Consider the following 26,474-nt stretch of genomic DNA (forward strand, 5'->3'; position numbering starts at 1 on the left):
TCGACATTCCCCGAACTTGAATCGGCTAGCCGTAATCGCGTTTGGCTGCGCCGTCGCCGCGTTGCGGGTCAATAATACGACGACGCTACACACTGGCGTCGCTCTTTTCTCTCCCGTTATACCAACACCCGCGCTTCAGGTATACTAGAGTCAGCGAGTCAGAGAGTCAGATAGCAAGAAGAGTTAAAGAGAGCGAGAGAGAGAGAGAGTGAGAGAGGGGGGGGGTGAGCAAGAGCAAAACTTGACTCGATTTACACGACGATCGTCACAGCTTAACCCACATTGACCCCACGCTGACCTCTCGTTGATTAATGTATTTTCTTTCTGGTCTTGCGAGAATAAGAGGCAGGGAAGGGGGAGGGGGAGGAGCATGCTATTGATTCCATTAACCCACGTACACTGATGAACGCGGGGACTTAATGCTGAGATCGACGGTGTTGTACTCTTAAACTTTATATTTAATATGCCACTTAATGACGACAGCGCGACACGAGGTGCTGGAGGAGGCATGCGCAAACGCCTACGACCATGTCGGCCTTTTTCACGAATGCGATCTATTATTTTCCTGTAAATGGATCAGCCAAATATTTGGAGTCCACAATTGCCCTATCATCCGTTATCCCATCAAACAGACTGACCAGATCCTACTTGATTATGACAAGATTTGATATCGAACGTTCATAAAGAGTTATTAATTCTTTCCTTCCCATTTCTTTCTTTCATTAATTAATTTTGTTTTCTCCCAACGTCTTATAACACTTGCTAGTTGAAAATAAACGATCATAATAGTATTCTGACATTGAGTCTTTGATCTCATTTCATAACGAAACGAAATATTATAATTGTACAAAATGTGGTTGCTGAAGCGAGTATCGATTTACTTTATTGCGTCAATATGAAACAAATGAAAGGAATGATATGCGTTAAATTTTTAATTAAACAAATTATCAAACTATTAAAATCAATCCCTCGGTATATATATCATTTATCGATGTGTACTTAGTTTGGTCGAAAATTAAAGATTTTCAAGAGGCGGCGTAGTATTTAATGTAAAACGGATTACTTAAAAAAAAACTGAAATATACGATTAAAATAAATTTTTTAATTTTATTATACAAAAATACAATTTAATTAACTGAATAAACTTTAATGACATTACATGTGTATATATATATTTTGGTGCTGATTGATAAAATTGTCTGCGGAGTTTAGTTTTTGCTATATGAGATACAATAATAAGATTTCCTATTCAAAAGAATGCTGATATAGAGTGAAGACACGTAATATAAATTTTCATATACTTCTTAAAATGAAAAGAAATGTGAGATTACATTAAAATTACGGACATCGTATTACAAGACATATTGATTTATAAGCTATGGAAAGTTCGAATATTGACAAGTCGATTCATATATTGTGGTTTCTCTCTCTCTCTCTCTCTCTCTCTCTCTCGCTCTCTCTCTCTCTCGCTCTCTATCTGTCCATCTATCTATATATCTATGTACTATCTATCTATTTAATAATATATACACATACTGAATTAAGAATAATAAAATCTGGGCTAACAATAAGACCTTGACAGTACGCAATTCAGTAAGGTATTAAAATTTATTCCTATTAAATAGAGAATTTGTAGTTTTGTTATTCATAATTTTCTCTCAAATACTTCTTAGACATCTATAACCGTGTAAGACAAAATTAATATCACTGAACAAATATTGAAATAATTGTATACAAATAAAATTATTCATTTTGTTATATCGATAGCAATGTGACTTTTAATTTAAAAAATACTTTTAATATAAAAAACGTACAAAATTTTAAATATGTATTTAATTATGTATTTATGAAACAATATCTTTGTTGGAATATTTTTAACAGAAAAATATAGTTTAGTAACATGATATTTTTTACTGTTAGAAGTTACTTTTATATTATACGTGCTAATAGTTTGTAAATGAAATTCAAATTAAATTATCATCTTATAAAATGGAATACAATTGATTACATATAATAATAAAAGTAATTGATAAATTTATAAATAAACACGAATGTTTTAACTACTTTTATAGAAAATTTTATTTCAACTTCTTTCTTAATTAAATAGCAATTAAATTATCACTTCATATAGTCAAAATAAGAATAAATACACGAATGGAGATGTAAGAGTTATTTTTCAAAATTAATATGTATAAAATTTATAAAAATTTCTTTAATTTTACAGATAATATGTAAATAAATAAATACTCTGCAAAAAAAGATTCAAGTAATAAACGAGAAAATTATAAAACGGAAATTAGCATTATTGGCTATTTCAACATTATAAACAAATTTGAATAATTTCATTTACATCTTTCTTTTTATCCATAATTTTTAACAAATAATAAATTTTTTTCGCAAGGGAAGAAATTTAATTGATTGTATTAAAAAGAACCGAAAGATATGTAAATACTTTAATATTCCAAGAAATTATATCTTAACTGCTTTCTTTTTGTTTTATTATGAACTCTACCATATATCAATTAAATAGGCTACAGATATTTTGACAATGTCAATCTATTCAATTATCACTCGACAGTTTATTTTGTCTAAAAAAATGCACTTTCTGTTTGTGAAAGTGATAATATCAAAGTGCATGCACATCATATTTAACCTGAATCGCTGTGGACGTCCGTTTTGCGTTATCAAACTTCCTGTGCTCTCCTACACGTATAGGCGTACATACGATAAGTAGGAAATCGAGTTCATTGCCATCGATGACGACAGTGATTTACGTAAATTCAGATATATATATATATATATATATATATATATATTCATATATGAATATGAATAAATATTGAAGTAAAAATATTTCCAATAAGAATACGCATGATCATTGTATTTTTGTGCCAATTACGGAAGCAAACCACGTATATCCGACTTTCTCGCTTCCTATGATATCTAACTTGTGGTTTAAAGCTTCTTCATTAATTTTGCGGCTTTTTATTGACTTTTTTTTTTTGTTTTGCTTTATTCCATGTATTTCAGAGTATGCAGAATTTCTGCATTGTAAGGGAAAGAAGTTTGTGGACTTCGATGAAGTGCGAAAGGAAATCGAGGGAGAAACAGATCGTGTAACTGGTAGTAACAAAGGCATCTCCAACTTACCCATCAATTTAAGAGTTTATTCACCCAATGGTAAGATTTTTTTTTATTCAATTTTCTTCTATTCATTTAATATTACGTTAGATGATGATTTTATTCGAATTATAGTCGAGATATGGTCATTTTATAAAATATTAAATCCCTGTATATATGTATGCATTGAACAAAAAAAATGAAATAACCATCTAATATACAAAGAACATAATACATATTTAAAAATATATAATATTAAAATATTTTAATAGTAAATAATATTTATACCATATTAATGAATAGACGCATGCCCGTTTAAGTTACAAAAATAATGACGTTTAACATTAATATTTAATTATTTAATTATAAAATGCATATTATTTTCTGAAATGAACATACAGACTTCATTATTTACGAATATTAAGAAATTCCTACGATTCAATTCGACGTACAATGTTTTAAGTTACAAAGTACAGATTACTTTTAATAGTCGGTAATGTCTATCGATGCTTTTACATATTAAACTATTTAGCTAATATACGTATTAAATATCTTTGCAAGCTTTATTTTTATGCTTTGAATTTTTGTCATAAACAGTTGATATTACATTCAATAATAATTTATATCATCATACAATGTAATTAATCATCAAATATTTGATAATAACATAAAGCAACGATTAGAGAATGTGTTTGAGAAAATTTTAATTTGTTTTCGTATACGTTATGGTTAACGGTACATATGCAATAAATAATATGTCCTTTATTCCATATATATTTGTTGAAAAGTTAATTTTAATTTTGAAATTAAATTCAGAAAATTTATTATTAAAGTACATTATTATCGCCATGAAAATATATTAAAATCATTTCGGACTTGAAGCAAAATATACCCATTGAATAAATAATTAACATTATGTTACGAAGATACTTATTTCTGATTTCAGTTCTCAATTTAACTCTCATTGATTTGCCTGGATTAACAAAGGTGCCAATCGGTGATCAACCGGTAGATATCGAAGCCCAAATTAAAGGAATGATTTTTCATTTTATCAAACGTGAAAACTGTCTTATATTAGCGGTTACACCTGCAAATACTGATTTAGCTAATAGCGATGCTCTGAAACTTGCCAAGGAGGTCGATCCTCAAGGTGAAAAATTTTTAATTGTTTAATAATTAATTGCATTTTTTAATATACCGCTACATTCAATAAGAAAAATTAAGAAAGATAATTATTAGTGTAGATTATATTTTGTAGAAGAAAGTATCAATGTATACTTTAGTACAATTTAAATACGGAGTCCTACATTATTTAAATTATTTCCGTAGGTGTGCGTACTATTGGTGTCATCACCAAACTGGATCTTATGGACGACGGTACTGATGCTAGGGATATTTTAGAAAATAAATTATTGCCTCTGCGAAGGGGTTACATAGGTGTAGTTAATAGGAGTCAAAAAGACATCGAAGGCCGTAAAGATATCAAAGCAGCCATGGGAGCTGAGCGAAAATTCTTTTTAAGGTATCAATTATGTGTCAGGAGGAAATAAATCTTATTTGCTATTCTTAATTAATCAAATTAACAATGAGAAGTGCATTCGGAATAATGTGGCATTAAAATATTTCAGCCATCCCTCATACCGACATTTGGCTGAAAGGTTAGGCACACCATACCTACAACGAGTTCTCAATCAGCAGTTAACGAATCACATCAGAGACACATTGCCTGCATTGCGTGACAGGCTACAAAAACAACAGCTTGCTTTGGAAAAAGATGTGGAGCAGTATAAGCATTTCAGACCCGACGATCCAGCTATAAAGACAAAAGCGATGTTGCAGTAAGTCAATTCTTTGCTTGCTTTTTAAAGTAGTCAACCGATAGAGTTTCATGTTATTATTATGTGTTTTTGCAAGGCGTATTTAGTATACATAATAAAGTACGCGGTCACGCATACTTACGTATGTGTGTGACTCTATGTTTATAAAGGTGCGCGCATCCGCACGCGTATATAAATGTATTGTACCTATAGATGTTAATGACTATATATTTTCTCAATATTTTCATGCCTATCCTTATACGAAGAACAACGACGAAAGATAGATCACTTAATTATTAATTCACGATCTATTATAGTACTAAGAGTTCATTTCTATTTCTTTTTTAGATTACTTCTTTATGGGTGGAGGGTCCTGAAATTTTAGATATTTTTTTTTTGTTTTTCAGATCCGTTGAAATGTTTCTGTAGGTATTTTGTTTATCCTTATTTTGGATGCACTTTAACCAGTTGTGTGTTCATTTTACATAAAAAATATTAATCACTTTAGATCCGCTTTTATTTGAAAAGCTATGCATGTCTTTAATACAAATCGGCTAAATAATGATTAGTTTATAAAAATTCTATAGCAATTTAATATAGTAGATAAATGATATAAACATATAGAATAATAATAATAATAATAATAATAATAATAATAATAATAATAATAATGATAATAATAATGATAATAATAATAATTGTAACTAGGTAATACCGATAAAATTAATTGGTAGAATGTGTTGCTTTGTGAAGTAGCCATGATTTTAAGAAATTTTAAATATAATATTTTGTTTATTTTTCAAATTTTGTCAAAGACAATAATAATCGAATCTTATATAATTTATCAGTTTTGAGCCTATAATCATCTGCAATAAGGAAAACCTACAATTTTGAAAAAAGTTTAATTTATAATAAAATGTCGATCTTCTCTTATTAGAATTCTTTATGCGTAAATGAAAATAATTTAGGGAATTTCAAATAATTAATATCATGGCTCTCTACCCATACTATTAACACCGACTAGACGATTTTCTTCATCCGAGTAAATAAAGTAAATCATTTTTAAGGATGATACAACAACTGCAGTCCGATTTTGAGAGAACGATTGAGGGATCTGGTTCAGCACAGATCAATACAATGGAATTAAGTGGCGGTGCTAAAATTAATCGATTGTTTCACGAACGATTTCCATTTGAAATTGTTAAAATGGAGTTCGACGAGAAAGAATTGCGCAGAGAAATTGCTTTTGCCATTAGAAACATTCATGGTTTGTATTACTTTGCTTTATCAATACTTGGATTATCGTATAATTATAACTTAGTTTTATGAAAATAGCATAATTTTCAATAGTCCCCATGAAATACAATCGATGAAATAAAATGTTTTTTTTTTTTTTTTTTTTTTTTTTTTTTTTTTTTTTTTTTTTTTAATATCAATGACATAATCTAGTAACAATCATACAAAATCTTACAAATCGAATTTTTAACGAACTTTAATGTCAATCCATAGTATACAGTATTGAAGATAAGAGATATATAAACTTTTGCAATTTATTTGATTAAAAAGGTAGGAAATCTTTCTTCTAATGCAGTATAAGAATCTACAATCTCATGTACAGTGTAAATACAATATAGAGTATTTTTTTAATTTATCAAAATCTATTTGAAATTCTAGGTATTCGAGTCGGTCTATTTACTCCTGATATGGCTTTCGAAGCTATAGTAAAAAAACAAATAAATAGGCTCAAGGAGCCTAGTCTGAAATGTGTGGACCTAGTCGTACAAGAACTGAGCAATGTTGTTCGTATCTGTACAGATCGGGTGAGTTAAAAATTGCACAAAAAATTTGGCAATCCGATTGTTGCACGACTAATTCCGAACTATTACTAATGATGTTTTATTTAATACTTTTGTCCTTATTGCAGATGTCACGGTATCCCAGATTACGCGAAGAAACGGAGCGCATTATCACAACCTACGTTAGGCAGCGGGAACAAATGTGTAAGGAGCAGCTTATCCTTTTGGTCGACTGCGAGCTTGCGTATATGAATACTAATCATGAAGATTTTATTGGTTTTGCAAAGTAAGTCCACATTCCATTCCATATAAAACTTTCTTAATTAAACGATTAAGAATATTTTACTTACATTAAATCCCAAATAAGTAGTCACGCACATCTAATAATCTGCCCTTGTAATTTAGATCTGATATCACGGATACATTTAATTTAACGCACATGTAAATTTAAAATGAAATTCATCATATTTTATTTGCATTGTTTCAAATATTCCTTCTCTCAGTCGGTAAAAATCATGCTACGAAAATAAAGTGCTAAGCATTTACTTTAATTTTGCCTTTTTAGAATTTTAGAGTATTTACGCAAAAACTTATTTTCAGTTTATCCAAATAAAACAAAACAAAACAAAAAAAAAAAAAATAAATAAAAATTAAAAAAAAAAATAGATGTGAAAGATTTTTCTCCTCCAAAGTAATGATTTCAGCATGATTGTGTAGGAAAAGTATCTTTCAATGAAGAAATAATCATGATAAATTTAAAATTCTTTTATTAATAATTTGCACACATTATACTTGCACATTCAGCTTAGCGGCAACTATTATACTGAAAAAATTTTAATATGTGCAGCAATACACGAAAATCCTTGCACATTTATTTTAATTTCCGTTAACTAAATGATGCATGTCCTGCCACGTTGCTTGGTCATCTTTGACTTCATCTATCCTTTTTATTTAACGGCACATTTAGATGCACATTTCTCTAGTATTAACTTGTCCTTTATTAGTAATAAATTCACTCCTGATTGATTGATTTATTTATTTATTATTTTTTTTTCTACAAATACATGTTTATTTTTAACGTAGAGATTTTATTATGCTATTTTTATGGATAGTTTGATAAGAATATTAACCTTACCAATTGTTTAGCTTTAATGATATATCGAGAAAGTCAATTTTTAGTTACCGACCGAATAAAATACAAAAGACAAATTAAATATCTCTCTTTATTGCATTTGTTTTTTTAAATAATAAAATACTCATAAAATAAAGAAATAAGATAAAGAATAATATCGATAAGAAAATTCTTATTATTAGATATTTCTGTGTATTTATATATATATATATATATATATATATATATATATTAATGACGTTTTTTATTGGAAGTCGATAACTAATCTATTTATTCTCATAATTATAAGTTTATAATGGATAGGATGGCTTTAATTTTCAATAAATAAAAAGTTATTAAAATTACCAGAAGTTCAGAAAGAGAATGTAAATGTGCTTTCTTAATTGAATCTTTTTTAATGGAATCTAAACAAAATTTTGATTATACTATACAAAAAGTAAATAATTGGCCGTTGTAAATAAGAATGATGTTTTCTTTTTCTGATAACTTTCGATCATTTTATATTTTCTATGCTTAATTAATTGAAACCTTATAACATTTCATCGTGTTTTCACTAACCATTGTTTCACTTTATCATGTCAATCTTTCTATTTTCATTGCCCATGTTGTACTTCACAAATAAAAACAATGATTTAATTACACCGGCAGCGCGGCGGCCAGTAGCCATAATGCAAGGTAAGAGAGCCGATTAAACATGCATCAAAGTCGGAAAATTGTCATTGCGACTTTTTATTTTGCCCCTTTTCTTATTTCTTGCATACATACTTCATCAACCATATTGTATTCAATACGTTCAATTTTTTAAACATAGTTATTGGTTTTCTATGTTATTTCTTTTTTTTTTTCACGTATTATTTCATGCATTAATTATTAGAAAAATTTTGGTTTACATTTGTATGGATAATGGAAATTAAATTTTAAAAAAATCATTGTTTATCGTTACTTCACGATTTCTATTGACTATTTTTGGAAGTACAATTTAAATTTTTATTTTCCTTATTCTCTAATAAATTAACTATTATTTCGTAAAATCTTATTCAATCGTAGAGTAATGGAAAGATTATTATTACCGATTTTTCATTTTTCGTTTTTCATTTCTCTTAATTTGAGTAGATTGATTTGATGTGTTGATTGTGCATTGTATTTTTATGGTGCGAATGGAGCTTTATTATATTTATTTGATTGTAAAAATGTTATTAGTCATTTGAAACGTGATTTGGCGTTGAAAGTTGTAAATTAACATGTACATTCAACTATTTTATAAATAATATTAATTAATTTTATTTAATTTTTAATTATAATAAATATGTAGAGAAATTGTATAAAATATCAATCATAAAGTAATAAATTTTTCTTCTATTATTATTTGTAAATGTTTTGTAATAGAAACGTCACTGTTATAATCTATTTTTATAGTCTTAGATTTTTTTCATTTATGTGGTTTTCGATTTTTGAAAAAAGTCTGTAATTTTTTAAGTCTCTTTAAGTTATTAAGAATGGTACATTTATGCATAATAGTTTTGAAATTATTAGGCTTTTCGAAATTTAATAGAAAAGTAATAATTTATATTAATTTGTATCATACAAAATAAGAAAAATAGAAAATTGATAAATTTATTATTTAAAAAATATTACTTTACTATAAATTAGTTCTTCATAATTTTCTGAAAAACCAATTTGTTTTGAAAAAGTTTACTTAATCTAGACATTAAATAAGTAATATTATTATAAATTTCTTATATGGAAATATAAATACTTAATTTATAATTTTGAAATATATAGAGATAATTTTAATCATTTTTTTACAAAGAGAGAGAGAGAGAGAGAGAGATAGATATTCTATATTACAATTTAACTTTCAGACACATATTTTATAAAAAGATATGAAACGATATTTACATATATGGTACTGATAATTAAAAATTGTTACCTAATGAAAATAGAAATTTTCCAAGTTGTAAAATTGTATTTTCTAATATAATTTAAATTTGGAGGTAATAAAACAATAAAATGTCTATTTTATATCAATGTAGTTTATAATTTTATATACATAGATATATTAACAATGTCAGCATTAAAATATAATGAAAAAAGTTAAGTACATGTGTCTCGAAAAGTTGTTGGAAAATATAGAATTTTATAAAATTATTCACAAGAATTAGTTTGAGCATCATTCTTCGTAACATTCATAAAATTATATTTTTGCTTGATTTTACAGCTTTTAACAAATTGAATATTAACACATAAGGCATGGCTACGTAAACGCGTACTGTAGAAATCTTTTAGCTACACTATCAACACAAAAGTGCTTTTTAGTCCAAATTTAATTTATTTTTTTTTTTATAATATCCTATACAGAAAAATAACTAAAATAATTCAAATAAAAAAAAATATATATATATATATATTACATTGTTTATAAGAATGTGCTTATAATATTAAATAATAAAATTTTATTGATTTAAATAATTAATATTAATAATGCTAATTTTTGATAATAAACTTATTATTACCGTGCTTTGAAAAATACAAATTATACTTTTGAAATTAAAAAGCAGATTAAACTTTTTAGATTAATGAATAATCTGTTAAGAATCTTAGTGAATGTAAAAGAAATTTACAATAGCTGTTTAAATTTATATATTGATTTTTAACCATTGTTATAAATAGTAAATGTTCTTTTTTTTCTTTCCCTTTTAATCAACTGTCTTTATCTTTTCTATCATTTACTTAAGTCTCTCTCTCTCTCTCTCTCTCTCTTTCTCTTTATCTCTCTCTCTCTCTCTCTCTCTCTCTCTCTGTATTTTTCTCTTTTTGTCTCTGTCATTTTTCATTTTCTTGCTAGTCTGCAGCTCATATTGTAACCAGTACTGGAATAATTTGACAATGACAGTGCGCGCAGTCTCTACTCATCGCTATGCTTTAATATTCATCTTTAACCGATCTGAGAATTCACAATATAACGTTCTTTCTGTTGCAGCGCTCAACAATCATCGGAAAATGCCGTGAAGGCAGGCCGCCATACCCTCGGCAATCAGGTCATACGCAAAGGTTACATGTGCATACATAACCTTGGCATTATGAAGGGAGGATCCAGGGACTATTGGTTTGTTTTGACATCCGAAAGTATCTCATGGTTCAAGGACGAAGAGGTATTTTTTTTTATTTCTCCACTTTCTTTCTCTTGATTGAAAAATTTATTCTTTAATATAATTTGTAAATGATTTTGCACGTTGTAATTTCCGTATATTTATTATTATTGTCCGCTTATCTTTAAAATATCTTTAGTATGTTAATTCGTTAGTAAAAATTAGAATGTAACAAGAAGAACATTTTTACAATAAATATATATATATATATATATTTCGTCGATAATGAGATAAATGCATGTCAAATTAAATATTAAAGTCCTACAAATTTATATTATAATATAAAATAAGAAAGAGCATCAATAATAAAGCATAAAAAATTTACTCAAGAGTAGAGTATATCAATAAATAGACAACTATTACGAAAATTTTATTCCCAGCATAAAAAGATGTTATTTATATTGTATATATTATTCTAAAAATAGAATATAAGTTAAAATAACAAAAAAAAAAAAAAATTTTATAAATGTTCAAAAAACTCATATTTTACTTATTTATGTTAATATACATTATTTATGTTATTGTATAAAAGATAATCACCATTAAATCACTAAAGGAAATACTTTTTATTTATCCGATTCAAGCCTTATCTATTTTAAGTTTTTAAAATTGAGTTTTATATTTTCGGTTTTGTAAATAACTCTTAAATCAATATATTAAAAAAAAAAAAAAAAAAAAATGTAAATTTATAAATATTTTTTTATGGTATATAAAATAAAATTTAAGCTAAAATAGTTTGCAAAAATATTTTACTGAAGATTGTTGAGAAATCAATTAAGTATCGATGAAAATGCGTACAACAATGCTACAAAAACGAATTTAACGGGGATCGTAACTTCTTATTAAATTAATATAAATTAATGATTTTTACAAGTTAGAAGCTTATTATAGCTTTGTCTTTTCTTTTCTTTTCTCTATATCGTTATTTATAGCTCATAATTTTCAAATCCAACACATTTGTACTAACGCATTCGATTGCTTGTGTGCTCTATTGCAGGAACGCGAAAAGAAATATATGTTGCCATTAGATGGATTAAAACTGCGAGATCTTGAACAAAGCTTTATGTCTCGTCGTCATCTATTTGCATTATTCAATCCCGAGGGCAGAAATGTTTACAAAGATTACAAGCAACTTGAATTGAGCTGTGAAACTCAAGATGACGTTGACTCATGGAAAGCATCTTTCCTTCGCGCTGGTGTTTACCCGGAAAAACAGACAGAGCAAGCGAATGGTGATGGTGAAGTAAGTATGCTTTAATCAATACGAGGCAATTTACAATAAAATAAAGAGAAACTGAAAGTATTGGACCTTTAATTAAATTGAAAGAATATACGGAATAATGTCTGTCGATTAATTTTTGCATTTTTTCGAGATATATTAAAGCCTTGATTTTCCACTGAAGATGAGAAAAAAAAAATTAAAAAAAAAATAGAAAAAAAATAGAAAAAAAAAGTTTGATATCCTAATTGAAAATCATGACATTACTTAGTAACTAAAGAAACGAATGAATTAAAATATATCATAGTTTTAATCTTTTAATAATTACGTATTAATAAATAAATCTTTCTTTAAAAGTAAAAATATAAATAATTCACTGTTTGTTCTTACATTTCATTTTATTATGAGAATAGTGAAATAATAAAGTTATTTATACGTATACATATTCATTTGGTAAATTCAATTTTATTTGTATTTTTTATTTATTTATTTTTTTTTTTTAGGATCTACTGGTGAGTTTAAAAGTAATTAGAATTTTAATTATGGATTTGAACAAAAAATATTATATAATAATCGAGTGATGGTTTTATCTAACAAATATAAATTAAAATCTGTAGATAACAATAACTATTATTTATAAGAATTTAACACAAATTTATATAATCATGTAAAAATATGTTAATATTAAATTTATTCTTTCCTGAAATCGTGTCATCTAAAGGAAGGCTATGAGGTTTGTACAGCTCGGAAGTTTTAAAAATAATTCCAGAACGTAGTACACATTACAATGAACAATTCGATCTTTCTTTGCACTGCATATTTTATACAACTACAATCTCCTATAAGAAACGATATAGAACATAAAATTGTTTTGTTATTTTATCGATTGTATATCTGTGCTATTTTTATCATTTTTATTAATTATTGCTAGTTTTACTTGTTTTACGTACACTGAGTGATTTGTTTTATTTTTAAAGAGATGTTAATGTTTAAGCTACTGACACCAAACCGTTCGTTCAATCAGTCAATTAGAATGAATTTAAAGATCATTGTATAACGCAGACGACATTGCATGCTCATATAATACGTTACTATTATTACAATTTTATGTAAAAAATATGCCATTTAAAAATGGTCGTATTTTCGTAGTTATTAATTTTTCTTTTCAACTTATATTTATATAAATATTAACCCACTATTTTGGAAGAAAGGTGTATTTTCCATCTACAATTAATTTTATATCGTTATACACACTTATATGAGTCAAATAACAATATCTTCAATTTATACTGATATAGAATTACGTATTTTATATAAAAGCTTTCTACCATTCATTATCTTGTAATTTATAATGAGTTAACTTTCATTTGTCACAATATTGTAAATATATTATAAAGTTGTAATATAATATTTATATTGATATATGAGGAATTTTGTTATACTTCTTTTAATATATTTTTGAATTTTATTTCAATAAATATAATACGTAATTTTAAGCAATTATAAGATATTGCTCATATAATTGTTTATAATATATTAACTAAAAATAACAAGTAATTAAAAATGCAAGTATTATGAATTTATGAGGGATGTATATTTTTATAGATTAATTAGAATATTTTAATTTATTAATAAAATCTTCAGATTTTAATTCAATAACTCCTTTATGATTGTTGAAATATAAAATCTGTTGATAGCACGATATTTTTGTTCTATAAATAAATACGTATTGTAACGTGCACATTTAAGTTTAGGATCACGAGAAATTGTAGAGCACTGATAGTTTTAACTCCAATGTGTCAATTATCATATATTAGATCTCCTTATATAGTCCTACAGTATTTGTAATGAATTTCATGCCTACTTAACCCATCGCATCTTACACATCGGACAAAAAATATTGAATATTAAATCGATAATTTTCTATGAAATTAGGGTGGCAATGAAGCTCAATCATCAATGGATCCCCAGTTGGAACGTCAAGTCGAGACGATTAGGAATTTAGTTGATTCTTATATGAAAATTGTTACAAAAACTACTCGAGATCTCGTGCCCAAAACAATTATGCATTTGATCATAAATAATGCCAAAGACTTTATAAATGGTGAACTTTTGGCACACTTGTATGCAAGCGGTGATCAGGTAATTTTAACATTTCCTTTCCCCCGATACACTTTGTTACAGCTTAATATAATTAATATGCGAGAAACAATATACTGAACATTCTAAATGTTGAATTTCATAGTCATCTATGATGGAAGAATCGCCAGAAGAGGCCCAAAAACGAGAGGAAATGCTTCGTATGTATCACGCTTGTAAGGAAGCACTTCGAATAATTGGGGATGTTTCTATGGCTACGGTGACGACGCCGGTACCTCCTCCTGTAAAGAACGATTGGTTGGCCTCGGGTGAAAATCCAAGGTGAAACATTACTTTGTATAAATAAAAATATTTTTTAATTTTAACTAATTTACTATTTGCAACTTTCTTTCTTACTCTCTGCTTAACTCTGCAATGGTTACAGTCTTGGGTAAGATTTTCTTTTATTTTTCAATTCATCCGTCGCATTTGTCATAAAGATTTTGTTTAACGCATGGTAATTCTTATATACATATATATATATATATATATATATATATATATATATTTATTTATTTATTTTACTTGTATAAATTCTTATAATTATATGTATATTATGCATACTTGTCGTATAGAGTAATTTAAATAAGTTCTCTTATTTATGTGAAAATGTTATAATATATCATTTATGTATACATAAGAAAGTAAAATAAATATTTTAAATACAACTCTTGCAATTGCTCGTGTTTAATTATTTTAATTTAAATTATTTTATTGCTATTACAGAAGGAATATTTATAAAAGTAAAAATAATATTTTTGTAATTTACGTGCCAAACAAAATATTTATGCACAATTTTAGCCTTTCAACTCTTGAATCTTAATCCAAAACATATATTAAATGGCTAAAAAACGAATATCTTTTTGTTCTTACAAATTATAATTAAATGGATAATTAAAGTTTTCAAAAAAATTGTAAATTGCGTAATATTAAATTAATTTAGAATGTAGTATTGTAATTTTCGCCATAAATACTTTTATAAGTAATAGTCTGTATTGTATTTCTTAAAATTCTTATGATTCTGCTGCATATTTTGTATACTTCTTAAATTAGATGGAGCATATTTTATAATGAAGCCCCATCGCTTAATATAATATTTAATATTTCAGCTAAGTGACTAACATAAAAGACAAACTGTGAATTTCATGCTTAAAATAGTTTAAAATCATCAAATACGATTTTCAATAATTGAAAATATGATTGGAAGCTCAAGTAACAAGTATACAGATACAAATTTCTCGAATTACACTAGAACTGCTTTTTAGGATCTTATAAATATAGTTCGTTATAAATAAAATAATAAATCTCGTTTTGCCCTTCATCTCGATCGAATATGATCGAATATGATAGCCTTCGTATTTATATCGTTTTTATCGTCAGGCTTTCACCACCATCACCAGGCGGTCCTGGAGGACGTCCCAGAAATGTAGCACCACCACCTGCAAGTACCAGGGCACCACCACCATTGCCAGTAGGTGGCAGACCAGCTCCGGCTATACCTAATAGACCAGGACCCGGTGGTCCACCCCCAGCCCGAACTAACTCTGGTGGCGGTTTCTTACCATCTCCGCTAATACCTTCGTAAGTCATTGTATATGTTATTCAGTTTTTTTTTCTTTTTTTTTTTTTTTTTAATCGGATATTTATTGATTGATATTTTTAATATTTACTAATAAACTATTATTTTCTTAAAATTATTACAAACGTTCTTATTATGATGTTATGCATACTCGTTGATCGACATATTAACGCGTTCATATTTTTGTTTGTTTGTTTGTTTGTTTGTTTGTTTCTTTTTTCTTCTAATTTTTTAGAGTTCGAACATCTTTTCTTAGAATTCCCATTATAATATAAGCATTAGTGGATATAAATATTTGAATATATTTGCTAATAATTTGATGTAAAAATTCTTTTTGTCTATCAAATAAATATTTTAATTAATCATTCTATTAAATGAAATTGAATTGAAATTAGTAAAAGTGAAATTTTAATTTATCGTATTACATTGTTAATTTTAAGAAAATAATGGCTAATCACAAGTTTTTATAATTGCATACTACTTTTCCATTTATTTGTCAAAATTAAAATACATAAAAAATATAAAATATCATTAATTAGTTGGAATTATGAAAGTAACTAAGAGAAAAATTACATTTACTTCGCTTAGATCTTTTATTAATATTTGAGTTCCTTATATAATTAAGGTTTGGTGCTAACTTTACTTTTTATTGCAGGCGCCGACAATAAGTCTACGCACTAACACCTAATTGTTACTAATATCTACACATATACAGATATACCGATATACATACATATAATATGTGTATCCATATATGTGTTTATGTATATACGTTACATCTAGCTGAGAAAATAAATTAACTGATGCATACCTATTTCGGTGGAACTGGTATTTTTATCCGTATACAATATAATAAATAAAAAATAATCATGGCATCATTGTTAATTTGGGGTGTGCAATAGAAACGATTGCTCGAATACATGCAAATTAAATTAGCATTAATTTATATTTTTATTATGTGTAAAATATACAATGATAAAAATATCAATTGAACTTACTAATTATTGTGGTCCAAATATTGTACTTTTAAAAAATGACCAATATTCTTATTTAAATTTTTTTTTTTTTTTTCCTAAAATTATTAGCTGTCTTGGGTTAAATTTCATTTAGCTTTAATTATTATGAAGAAGAGATAAACATTTAATAAAGTCAATTTTTCTAGATTAAAATTATATCATTTATTTACATTTCATTCATCAATTTGCACACCCCTGTCTGCATATCTGCGATGGTATCGTTCTCTAGTAATAGGAGGGATGAAATAATAATTTTTTATTATTGACATTATTATAGAAAATATGTTTGATGATTTTTCAAGTTTGATCAACGGATGCAGTACATTTCTTTGTTCTTTTGAAAAAACTAAAGTATAAAAAAAAAAAAGACTGCTTTATTTATTTTGTTTTTATTTTTACTTTCTTTTTTAATATACTTTAAGGGGAAAATATTGCCAGTAATATGATCATAGATAGTACTTGAAATTGTAAATGATATAATGTTCATAATTGGTAATGAATAATTATAGATTATTTTAAGCTTGTATAATTAATACAGATTTCATACTTTCTAACAGCATGACATTTCATTAGGTAATAAATATTTCGAAAATTTCTTTACTAATTGTTGTAAAAAAAAAAAAAAAAAAAAATGTATCGGATCTTACAGATCATTGTAACGGTAATAAGCGAGTACTCATTTATTATTCAATCGGTTAAATTAATTAATAGGTAATTAATTAAATAATAGATAATCATAAAGTTCAATAATTATAGAATGATATGTTTTCAGTATTTTTGTATGTCTCTATCTTTTGTTTTATTTAAATAATGCTTCTTTATAATTACATCGATTCAGAAAATCCGAATTAAACAATGAAACAATATATTAAAAGAGCGAAAAGGAAAGACATGTCGGTGCCTGCATATTTTTATTAAAAATCGGAAAAAGTCAAAATGTAATCCAATAAAACTACAAAAGTATAAATTTATTATTAATATATTAATAACTTAAAAATAGCCATGAAATTGGTTTGTATTTAATTATAAACTACTCAGATTCTATATAAATATATATCGCGGGAATAAAAAATATTTATTTTTGACAATTGTGAATATAGTCGAAAGTTAAAGGGTTTATTTTATAATAATAAAATATATAAAATGTTTAATAAATTGATAGGATGAAAATAATTAAAAATGTTAATTTATATTCATAAAAAAAAAATGCTCTACAATAATTAACCAATAAATTTCACAGACTTTTCAAAAACTTATACATTTATATATGTTAAGATTTTATTTATTTATTTTTTATTATTATGTCGTCCGCCATTTTTACAATAATTTAAGAAAAATTTACAAATTTTAAAATCATAAGAACTGGCAACTTTCTTATTTGCATTTATATATACTCGATTATTAAATTATATTTAATCTAACTGGTAAATTATGCAATAGTTTTAAGATTGTTTGATTAAAAAAAAAAAAAAAAAAAAAAAAAAAAAAAAAATAGACTTACATATTTATTTATAAAACTTGTGTTTAATATTTGTAATATTGATATTCTAAAAATACGTATATCATAGATATGTAAACATAAAATAATGTATTATTCAAATGATAACGTAGATGTACTTTAAAGAATTAAGTCAATTTACGAGTGTAAATAGTTGTATTTTATTTTCAAATAATTGTGTAAATTATTAATTTATGCGTAAAAAAAAATGCGTAGTAAAACGTAATTGAGTTAATTTTGTCAAATGGATAAAAATTTAATTGTCAATCGAATTGACTAAGAATTAATTAAAATTTTGCAAGTTTTATAAATTCATGTTTTAATAAGATTTCATTTTATTCTTTACAGTAATCAAACAATCTTAAATAAATCTGCTGGAACGAAACTATTTGTTATTTAATAAATGCCAACTAATGTTGTGTATTGTTATTATAATAAAGTGCATGTGCCCCAAGTTTCTTTGATTAAAATTAAAAATATAAAGCTCGCAGTTCTGATTGAGAAAATTTATGAATCAATGCTAATATATTGTTTCTTATTGTTAGATATTAATTTAACATTGAAGGTCGTTCGTTTTAAGATATTTGAAACCGGTTTGACGATCTGTTTTGTCTATAATTTTATTGATCGCCTTGATTTTAATTCAATTATAAAAGAAGATTATTTTATATTTCTTGTTAAATAATATTAAATTATTTATCGTCTATATTAAAATTTTAAAAACATAAATGACAAAAGGAAGAGCATTTTCATACATATCGATATTTGTATATTCATTAATTTAAGGAACTTAGGGTTGCAATAATGTAAATATAAATTGCTAACTCAAAAGAAATTACTTGGTTGCATTGATTAACTTTATAAATCACAAACAAGATTAAAATAACAGAGATCGACGATACGGGAAGTAAATGTCTAGTAGCATGAGTTTGTAGTTACGAAAAACGTGTACGTATGTTTAGTCGCAAGGTCGCAGGTCTTCAGAAAAAGGTCACTCAGGCAGCAACGCAGGCCGCCGCTAATGCCGCTGTGGACGAGCTAATGGACGCTTTCAAGACGAAGTTGTAATGCTTTTAATTCTTTACTTCCAATAATCACTTGCTCTATGTCCTTCTTACTTTCTCTCTTGGTTCATAGTAGATATTAACAGAACAGCACATTCGACAAATAGAACAGTCGAAGAAATACTAACAAATGTTATATAAATATAAAAAAAAAAAAAGAGAATGAAAATTAATAAAGGAAATGCTTGACACATTTTTAAGGAAACTTGGAAATCTGAGTTACCGATTAAGTAACATATCAAATATATATATATATATTAAAATGATAGTTAATTAATAGAAATAATAATGTTGCATTTAATACTATTGATTTGTATTACAGTATATTAATTATAATAAGTGAAAGAAAATTTTGCTTTTGTTATTTTTTTAACTAATTGTTCAAACGATACTTATGATAAATAAAACTTTTCCGTATTTTATTCAATTTAATTCGTAAATAGTGAGCATAGATTTTTTTATTTATTCTTTTACATTTTGTTATTCGTTTCATACAGTGTGAAAAAAAGTGTAAAACTTTCGTAATTAATTTGTTAAAGAGAAATTGCCAAGCGATAACGCATAAAAAAAGCCTAAATATTAAAATAATTTTCAGTGAAAATGAACCTCGTTAACATTTCATTAAAAAAAAAAATATTAACTAAAATATTAACTTAAAACTAAATCTTATGCTTGCAAAACTTTCTCGTTATGTAATTGCGTCCAATATTATTTTTATGCTTATTTGTTTGCAATATTATTACTTTCGTTGCAAAAAAAAAAAAAAAAAAAAAAAAAAAAAAAAAAAATATAGCATTATTACTTTTAATGTTGTTTAATGCCAATTGACGGTTTGATTAAGTAAGAACGTGAAAATTAATAAATTATTGACTCGTATAATTCCTATAATTAAAAAAAATTAAGTTTATCATGGTTGATAAATCGTAATACTGTTTTCTAATAATAATTTCCTATTTCGCTTACGTTATTACTATTATTATTAATATAACTATTATCATAATGATACTATGTATTATTATAGTTAAGAGCTTTTATAATATTTTTATTTCATAGCAATTTTGTTCGATGATAAAACGAATGCTTTAAAAATTGACATATAATACACGTTAATCGATAGAATTTGCATTTTATTAAATTAATGTTATCGAATCTCATAATTTATAATCATGAAGAAATCATGTTTATAAACAGTTCATATTTGCGTATGTATTTAGCAGAGACACATAAACTAACATGTGGCTAGTATTAAATTATCCAGGAGCCTAAAATACAGAGTGAAGTCGTAATATTAAAAATCCATCACATTACATGTCTTCGAACGAATAAATGTAATGACTTTTGCAAATATATATATTTTTTTTTTCTTTTCTTCATTTTGTTCATACTCTAATTCATAATGTATTATCTCGGGCAATGCATGTAGGTAATCATTATCGTCATTAATCGAAGTTTGGGTAAAGAATTACGTAAAGCTCATTCCTCATATACGGCCTGTATTCTAATCTTCATATTGAATTAAATAAGACGGAGAGAAAAAATAAAGCGAAGAAAATGAAGTTAATAAGCTTAGAAGGCTAACGGTGTATAACGGTCTTACGCTTAATTCTATAAGCTGCGCGCGCGCTCTTAATATTGCAGGATTCTGTTGCCATAAACAACAACAAGAATAATAATAATAGTGAAAATATCGCGGGTCGATGATAGACATCTATGTTGGGCTGGGAGAAAATAAATATTGGCAAATACCGTGCCGAAAATGCTTGCCTTCTGAAATAACTATTATAACGATTAACCTTTCCTGGCCACACACACACACACACCCTACACATACACTTGCATCCCATAGGTGCACACGCGCACACAAACAGACATATGCGTATGTATAGATGTGTCGTACGTGAAATATCAAAATAATTTACGAATTATAATATATGCATATATACATTGATATACATGATATATTACATGACATTATTGTAATTTATTTGCGCGAACTCAATCATTTCAATTTATAAATATAATTATATAACTTATATTTATTACACAGTCTTGCTGCATGAGAAAAATTTTCTACGGAGATTTGATTTTAAATTGTCATTATATTAATTATTCTTTCTGTATACGTTATTGGCTATCAAAGTTTATTTTAAAGCCAAAGTCTATATAGTTTACGCTAAGTGTTAATTACTTAACGGTTTCGAACTATTAAATCATTCATAAATAAGATAATATGTACGGATTGTTTATAAATTATTATTATCATTATATATATATATATATATATGTATAAAATTAAAATTAAAAATGAATATCGAATTAATATTTATATTATGTCTTCAACATTATTGTAATATAAATTTTTTCAATATTCTATCAATAACAATGCTTAATGGGTACTAATTATTCGATAAACAATAATGAGTTTATATTTTGTAATTTTTATTTAATATTAATTAATCGGGTTCGAAATTCTTTTAAATTACTTTTATCTTGTTTCGCTTAGATGGATCCAAAAATACGCAAGTAATAACATTTAATAAACGCATGAAACAATTAATGCGAACATCAATATTTTTCAATTATCTGTACAAATATTTACATTCTCTTGAATACATTTTTGTATTAATTTTACTATGCTGCTACAATTATAAGTACGTATACTATTTCTAATTTTTATTCAATCTAATTTACATAGCTTAATTCTTTCGGTTAGAAAGTTTTTCTCTTTGCATCTCAATCTCGAATTGTATATGTTTAATATTGTGTTTATATCGCTCATCGATGATATTTCAAAAGAGCTCGATACGATGTGTATGTTAAGAGCGTATAAAATAAAAAAAAAAAATAATAATAAAAAAAAAACTAAAAAAAAAAAACGAGAAAGCAAGTGAGAGAGCGTGTATTTGTGTGATGTTCGTGCATGCGCATTTATGTGTGTTTGTTGTGTATGCCTAGAAGTAATAGACTACAGAAAGAAATGTCATGCTGTTTTGAAAGTTATACGTAAATTCTCTATGACGTTTCGTGCTCTAAAAATGTTTTGTCTACATTATGACAAAGTATATTATTATAGAAAAATGAAAGAGCAAATTTTAAAATTATAAAACTGCATTATATAAGAAATCGATATATATATATATATATATATATATATATATATATATATATATATACAAATACATATGAATTGATGGGCTTTTATGCACGGAGTGGATGGAAAAATATCAAATTCGATATAAATTATACCATAAGGTGCATGTACTATATTTCATGCATTTTGTAAGTGCGTTTAATGGAAACGAATCGAATGTGTAAAGCTGTAAAGTGTCGTATGTCATATGTCATATGTAACAATAGTTATTGCTATTTTTCTCGCCACTTTTAGCCGACATAATAAGGTACATTGGAGAAGAGAAATAATTAATAATCTCTGTTTTTTGACGCTATTTACGCTAGTCATACGACTAATATACATTGATTATTGTTACATCGTTCTAAAATTCTTTTAATTTTTAAACTGTTCTAGATAAAGTCTATAGCCATACAGAAAAAGTAATAAATTGCTAAAAGTGAATACGAAATATAAAAATAAAAATACGTGCTCGGACATAGGATGTGATATGTAGAATATATAGTGTTAAATTATGTCAGTGATATGTCAGTATCACAATTAAATTAAAGACGTAGTGATTTTGTGAAATTTAGATGGTAGTTGCGATTACCGTAATAAATAAATTGAATCGATGAAGTAAATTACTATTTTTTTGTTTTGAAGTTGTGGAATTTCGCAAGGGAATCAGTAAAGTAAAATCAGTAATATAATTCACGCTTTAAACGTTCGTTGAATTGTTGACAGTTAAAATTTTTCCAAAAACATTATTTAACATTGGCAATATTATATGTGTATTATACTTGATAATACATCAAATCATTTCCAATGCAAATCGATAAGCATAAATTATTCGTTATTTTACGTGTTCGTTGTCCATCAGATTTATGTATTTGATCGTTCGATATAATTTTAATGATAAATGGGTACATAAGATAATGTTCACATTATTATGAAATTGCACCATGTCATAACGTCTGTCAAAGCACTTATCACGAATTAACAATTTACAAATTAGAAAAATAAATAAAACGAATGAAAATTATTATAAGATATTATATAATAATAAGTGATATAAGATTATTAAAGGAAAAGTGAAAAGGCTACAGAAAACCACAGGCCACTTTGAAAATATAAGATAACCGACATTATATTTGACGAAAATTAAAATGAAAGGAAGGAAAAGTATATTAAATGATCATGAATATTTAAAAGATGTGCGAACAAGTTAATATTATATGCTTCCATCTAAAAAGCCTTATTGTACGAGGATCCTAGCAATGATGCTTACATTTATTATATAACAACACACGTTGAATAAGTGTAATCGATTATACAAAGTCGAATGTTTGCGATGATTACTTTAAGCTCATTATTATAAGCAATTAACAAGTTTAAAAATTAAATGATAAATATGATAAAATGACATAAATAACAATTTTCGAGGCGATTATCAAAACTTCGGTTTCGCCAATAGAAAGTGAACGCCTGCTCTCTGACCCCCATCACTTTAATAATCTCATTGCCGTTGAAGTAACTCTGTAATTCATTATTAAACATAATTCGTTCCAATTATTTCATTGCAAATTGGGTTGCTCGTCGTCATCTTCCACATACTCGGATCAAAACCTTTTCTCTTCTTTTTCTGTCAATTAGCGCTCAATTCCAGAACAAATAGAATTTACGTTTTCTTTGATCTAGTTAAATGCTCTTTTTTTCTCCCCCCCCCCTTTTTTTTACGATTAACGCGTTAATTTTAAGAAATATATTACGACTATTTGTACAAAGAATATAATACGTGGACATTGCAATCATTTTTATCGCGATGTTTTCCAAATTACGTAAATAGCATATTTAATTTAAGGATGATTTTTTTTTTTAATTCGCCTTGAGATGTGCATATAAAGATTTAATTTGGAAACGAATGTATCGATTGATATCGATTATCTTACATTATATAGTCTAGAAAAAGACATTGATTCGAATGAATGTTCAGAGTTACTATCAATGTAGCAAAAAAAAAAAAAAAAAAAAAAAAATAATAAATTAAAAAAAAAAAAAAAAAAAAAGAAAGAAAGAAAGAAAAGAAAGAAAAAAGGTTATTAAACAAAATCAATTAACGAGGGAGGAGTATCGCTTTGACGTTGTAAGCATATATAATGGCAATGTGTATGCGATACAATTACATAATACACTTACCACGTGCAAACACTGTTTATTGCAATATAAATGTGTATATAGGGAGTAACATGTTATCATAGATTATATGAATGAATAAGATTAATGACAAAAGTAATGGAATATTGGTCGGATCAGCGGGTACGCATTTCCGCACAAAAACCATAATTTTATCTTTATTCGATCCTTTTTTAATTACAAATTATTCAATTAAAATTTGACAAAGCTAACGAACAATTAATAAACATTCACTAATAATTTGTTAAAATCACTCTACTGTACAATTTTCACGTGGCTCAGACTTTTATAGTAAAGTAGATATTTTTTCAATTAGTCTACTTTTGCTGTAATTTCATTATTTCAATTTATTAATTCTTGTTTATATATGTAAATAACATATTAAATTTTCATGAACGCGGAATAGACTATAATTACATTATCTATAATTGAATAGTTTTCGTTGGAAAATATCGAAATTTTTGTTGAAATTAAAAAAAAAAAAAGAAAGAAAAAAATGAAAAACAAAACTGACGTTGCGGAATGTGTGCTCGTATTCTGCATTATTATTTGCGCCTAAAATGCTCGTTTCCCGACCAAATCCTTCAAAATTGTTCACATACAATATGATTTACGTTTAACTAAAAGAGTTTAGCCATAATAAAAAATTTTTTTTGATTTATCATACTTTTATATTTATATAATAGAAATTCTTTTACAACGTATAGTTTATAATTGATTTCCTTTTTCTTTTTTTATCGATTATTCGTTTACTCCATTTAATATTATCATTATTACTATTATTGCTATTACTATTACTATTAGTACTATTACTACTACTACTACTACTACTACTACTATTATTATTATTATTATTATTATTATTATTATTATTATTATTAACACGCATGTTTTAAAAAAAACAATATTAAATCTGAAAGTTATTTCTGTTTTACTGTAATACTATTGTTAAAACTTTTGCGTTAAATTAGTCCTTTGCAGAGTTGGAAAGTGAGTAACAGAATAATATATTATATATCGATGTACTTAATTTTGTAGAAATTTAATTTATAATAATTTATAAGAAATTATTTGCTTTACTGTTGAATGTAAATCCTATTTTCATTTTTAATTAGAAGTAGTTAGTTATTATATTAGAAAATATTTAATGTACGTGCACGTGATGATATTTCAAGCTCCATATGATCACGTCCCCCGCCTTTATCTATTTATCTTTATTTAATTATTTATTTATTTGTTTTGTTAAGGCGATTTAATGTAAACGTTAAGTAATATAATGTCCATATTTTGAATATTTTATCAACATTAAAAAATGTAGAATATACGAAAGTGAAAAATTTTTATTTAATATTTAAATTTTAATATTTTAATAACAATAATATACGCAGTTTGATTTTTATACTTGATACATTGTATGAAGTATTTTTATTACATGTTTTAGTATTCAATATCATTGTTTGCAATATATAATTAAATATCTATTATTCTAGTTTACTCTTCTTTTAAACTTATGTTTCCTGTTCATGAAAAATATTTAGTATTACGTTGAATATCGTTACATTTTTATATTTGATTATGTATTCATGAAGTTTTTTTCGTTTACTCAATGCGGGAGTCAATGCTATAACGTTATTTCTTGC

General features: G+C 26.0%; 1 protein-coding gene across 9 annotated transcripts in view; it reads left to right on the plus strand.

Moving 5' to 3' along the window:
- shi (dynamin-1 shibire) overlaps positions 1 to 26,474 on the plus strand; it is a 34,079-nt gene that overhangs the window by 7,066 nt on the left and 539 nt on the right. Inside the window, exons 3-18 of one of the 9 annotated variants that reach the window (XM_011502053.1) lie at positions 3,031 to 3,180; positions 4,067 to 4,270; positions 4,450 to 4,642; positions 4,749 to 4,958; positions 6,005 to 6,204; positions 6,612 to 6,757; positions 6,862 to 7,019; positions 8,514 to 8,540; positions 10,846 to 11,017; positions 12,012 to 12,257; positions 12,737 to 12,745; positions 14,169 to 14,375; positions 14,479 to 14,654; positions 14,758 to 14,763; positions 15,753 to 15,953; positions 19,428 to 19,529. In XM_011502053.1, coding sequence (XP_011500355.1) covers positions 3,031 to 3,180; positions 4,067 to 4,270; positions 4,450 to 4,642; positions 4,749 to 4,958; positions 6,005 to 6,204; positions 6,612 to 6,757; positions 6,862 to 7,019; positions 8,514 to 8,540; positions 10,846 to 11,017; positions 12,012 to 12,257; positions 12,737 to 12,745; positions 14,169 to 14,375; positions 14,479 to 14,654; positions 14,758 to 14,763; positions 15,753 to 15,953; positions 19,428 to 19,529 — 2,407 coding nt within the window. Of the gene's footprint in view, positions 1 to 3,030; positions 3,181 to 4,066; positions 4,271 to 4,449; positions 4,643 to 4,748; positions 4,959 to 6,004; positions 6,205 to 6,611; positions 6,758 to 6,861; positions 7,020 to 8,513; positions 8,541 to 10,845; positions 11,018 to 12,011; positions 12,258 to 12,736; positions 12,746 to 12,954; positions 12,967 to 14,168; positions 14,376 to 14,478; positions 14,655 to 14,757; positions 14,764 to 15,752; positions 15,954 to 16,606; positions 16,892 to 19,427; positions 19,530 to 26,474 lie in introns of those variants that run through there. The other 8 variants (XM_011502052.1, XM_011502060.1, XM_011502059.1 and 5 more) reach the window with 8 other exon arrangements.

This window comes from Ceratosolen solmsi, unplaced genomic scaffold, assembly GCF_000503995.2.
Source record: "Ceratosolen solmsi marchali unplaced genomic scaffold, CerSol_1.0 scaffold43, whole genome shotgun sequence".
Classification (NCBI taxonomy): Eukaryota; Metazoa; Arthropoda; class Insecta; order Hymenoptera; family Agaonidae; genus Ceratosolen; species Ceratosolen solmsi.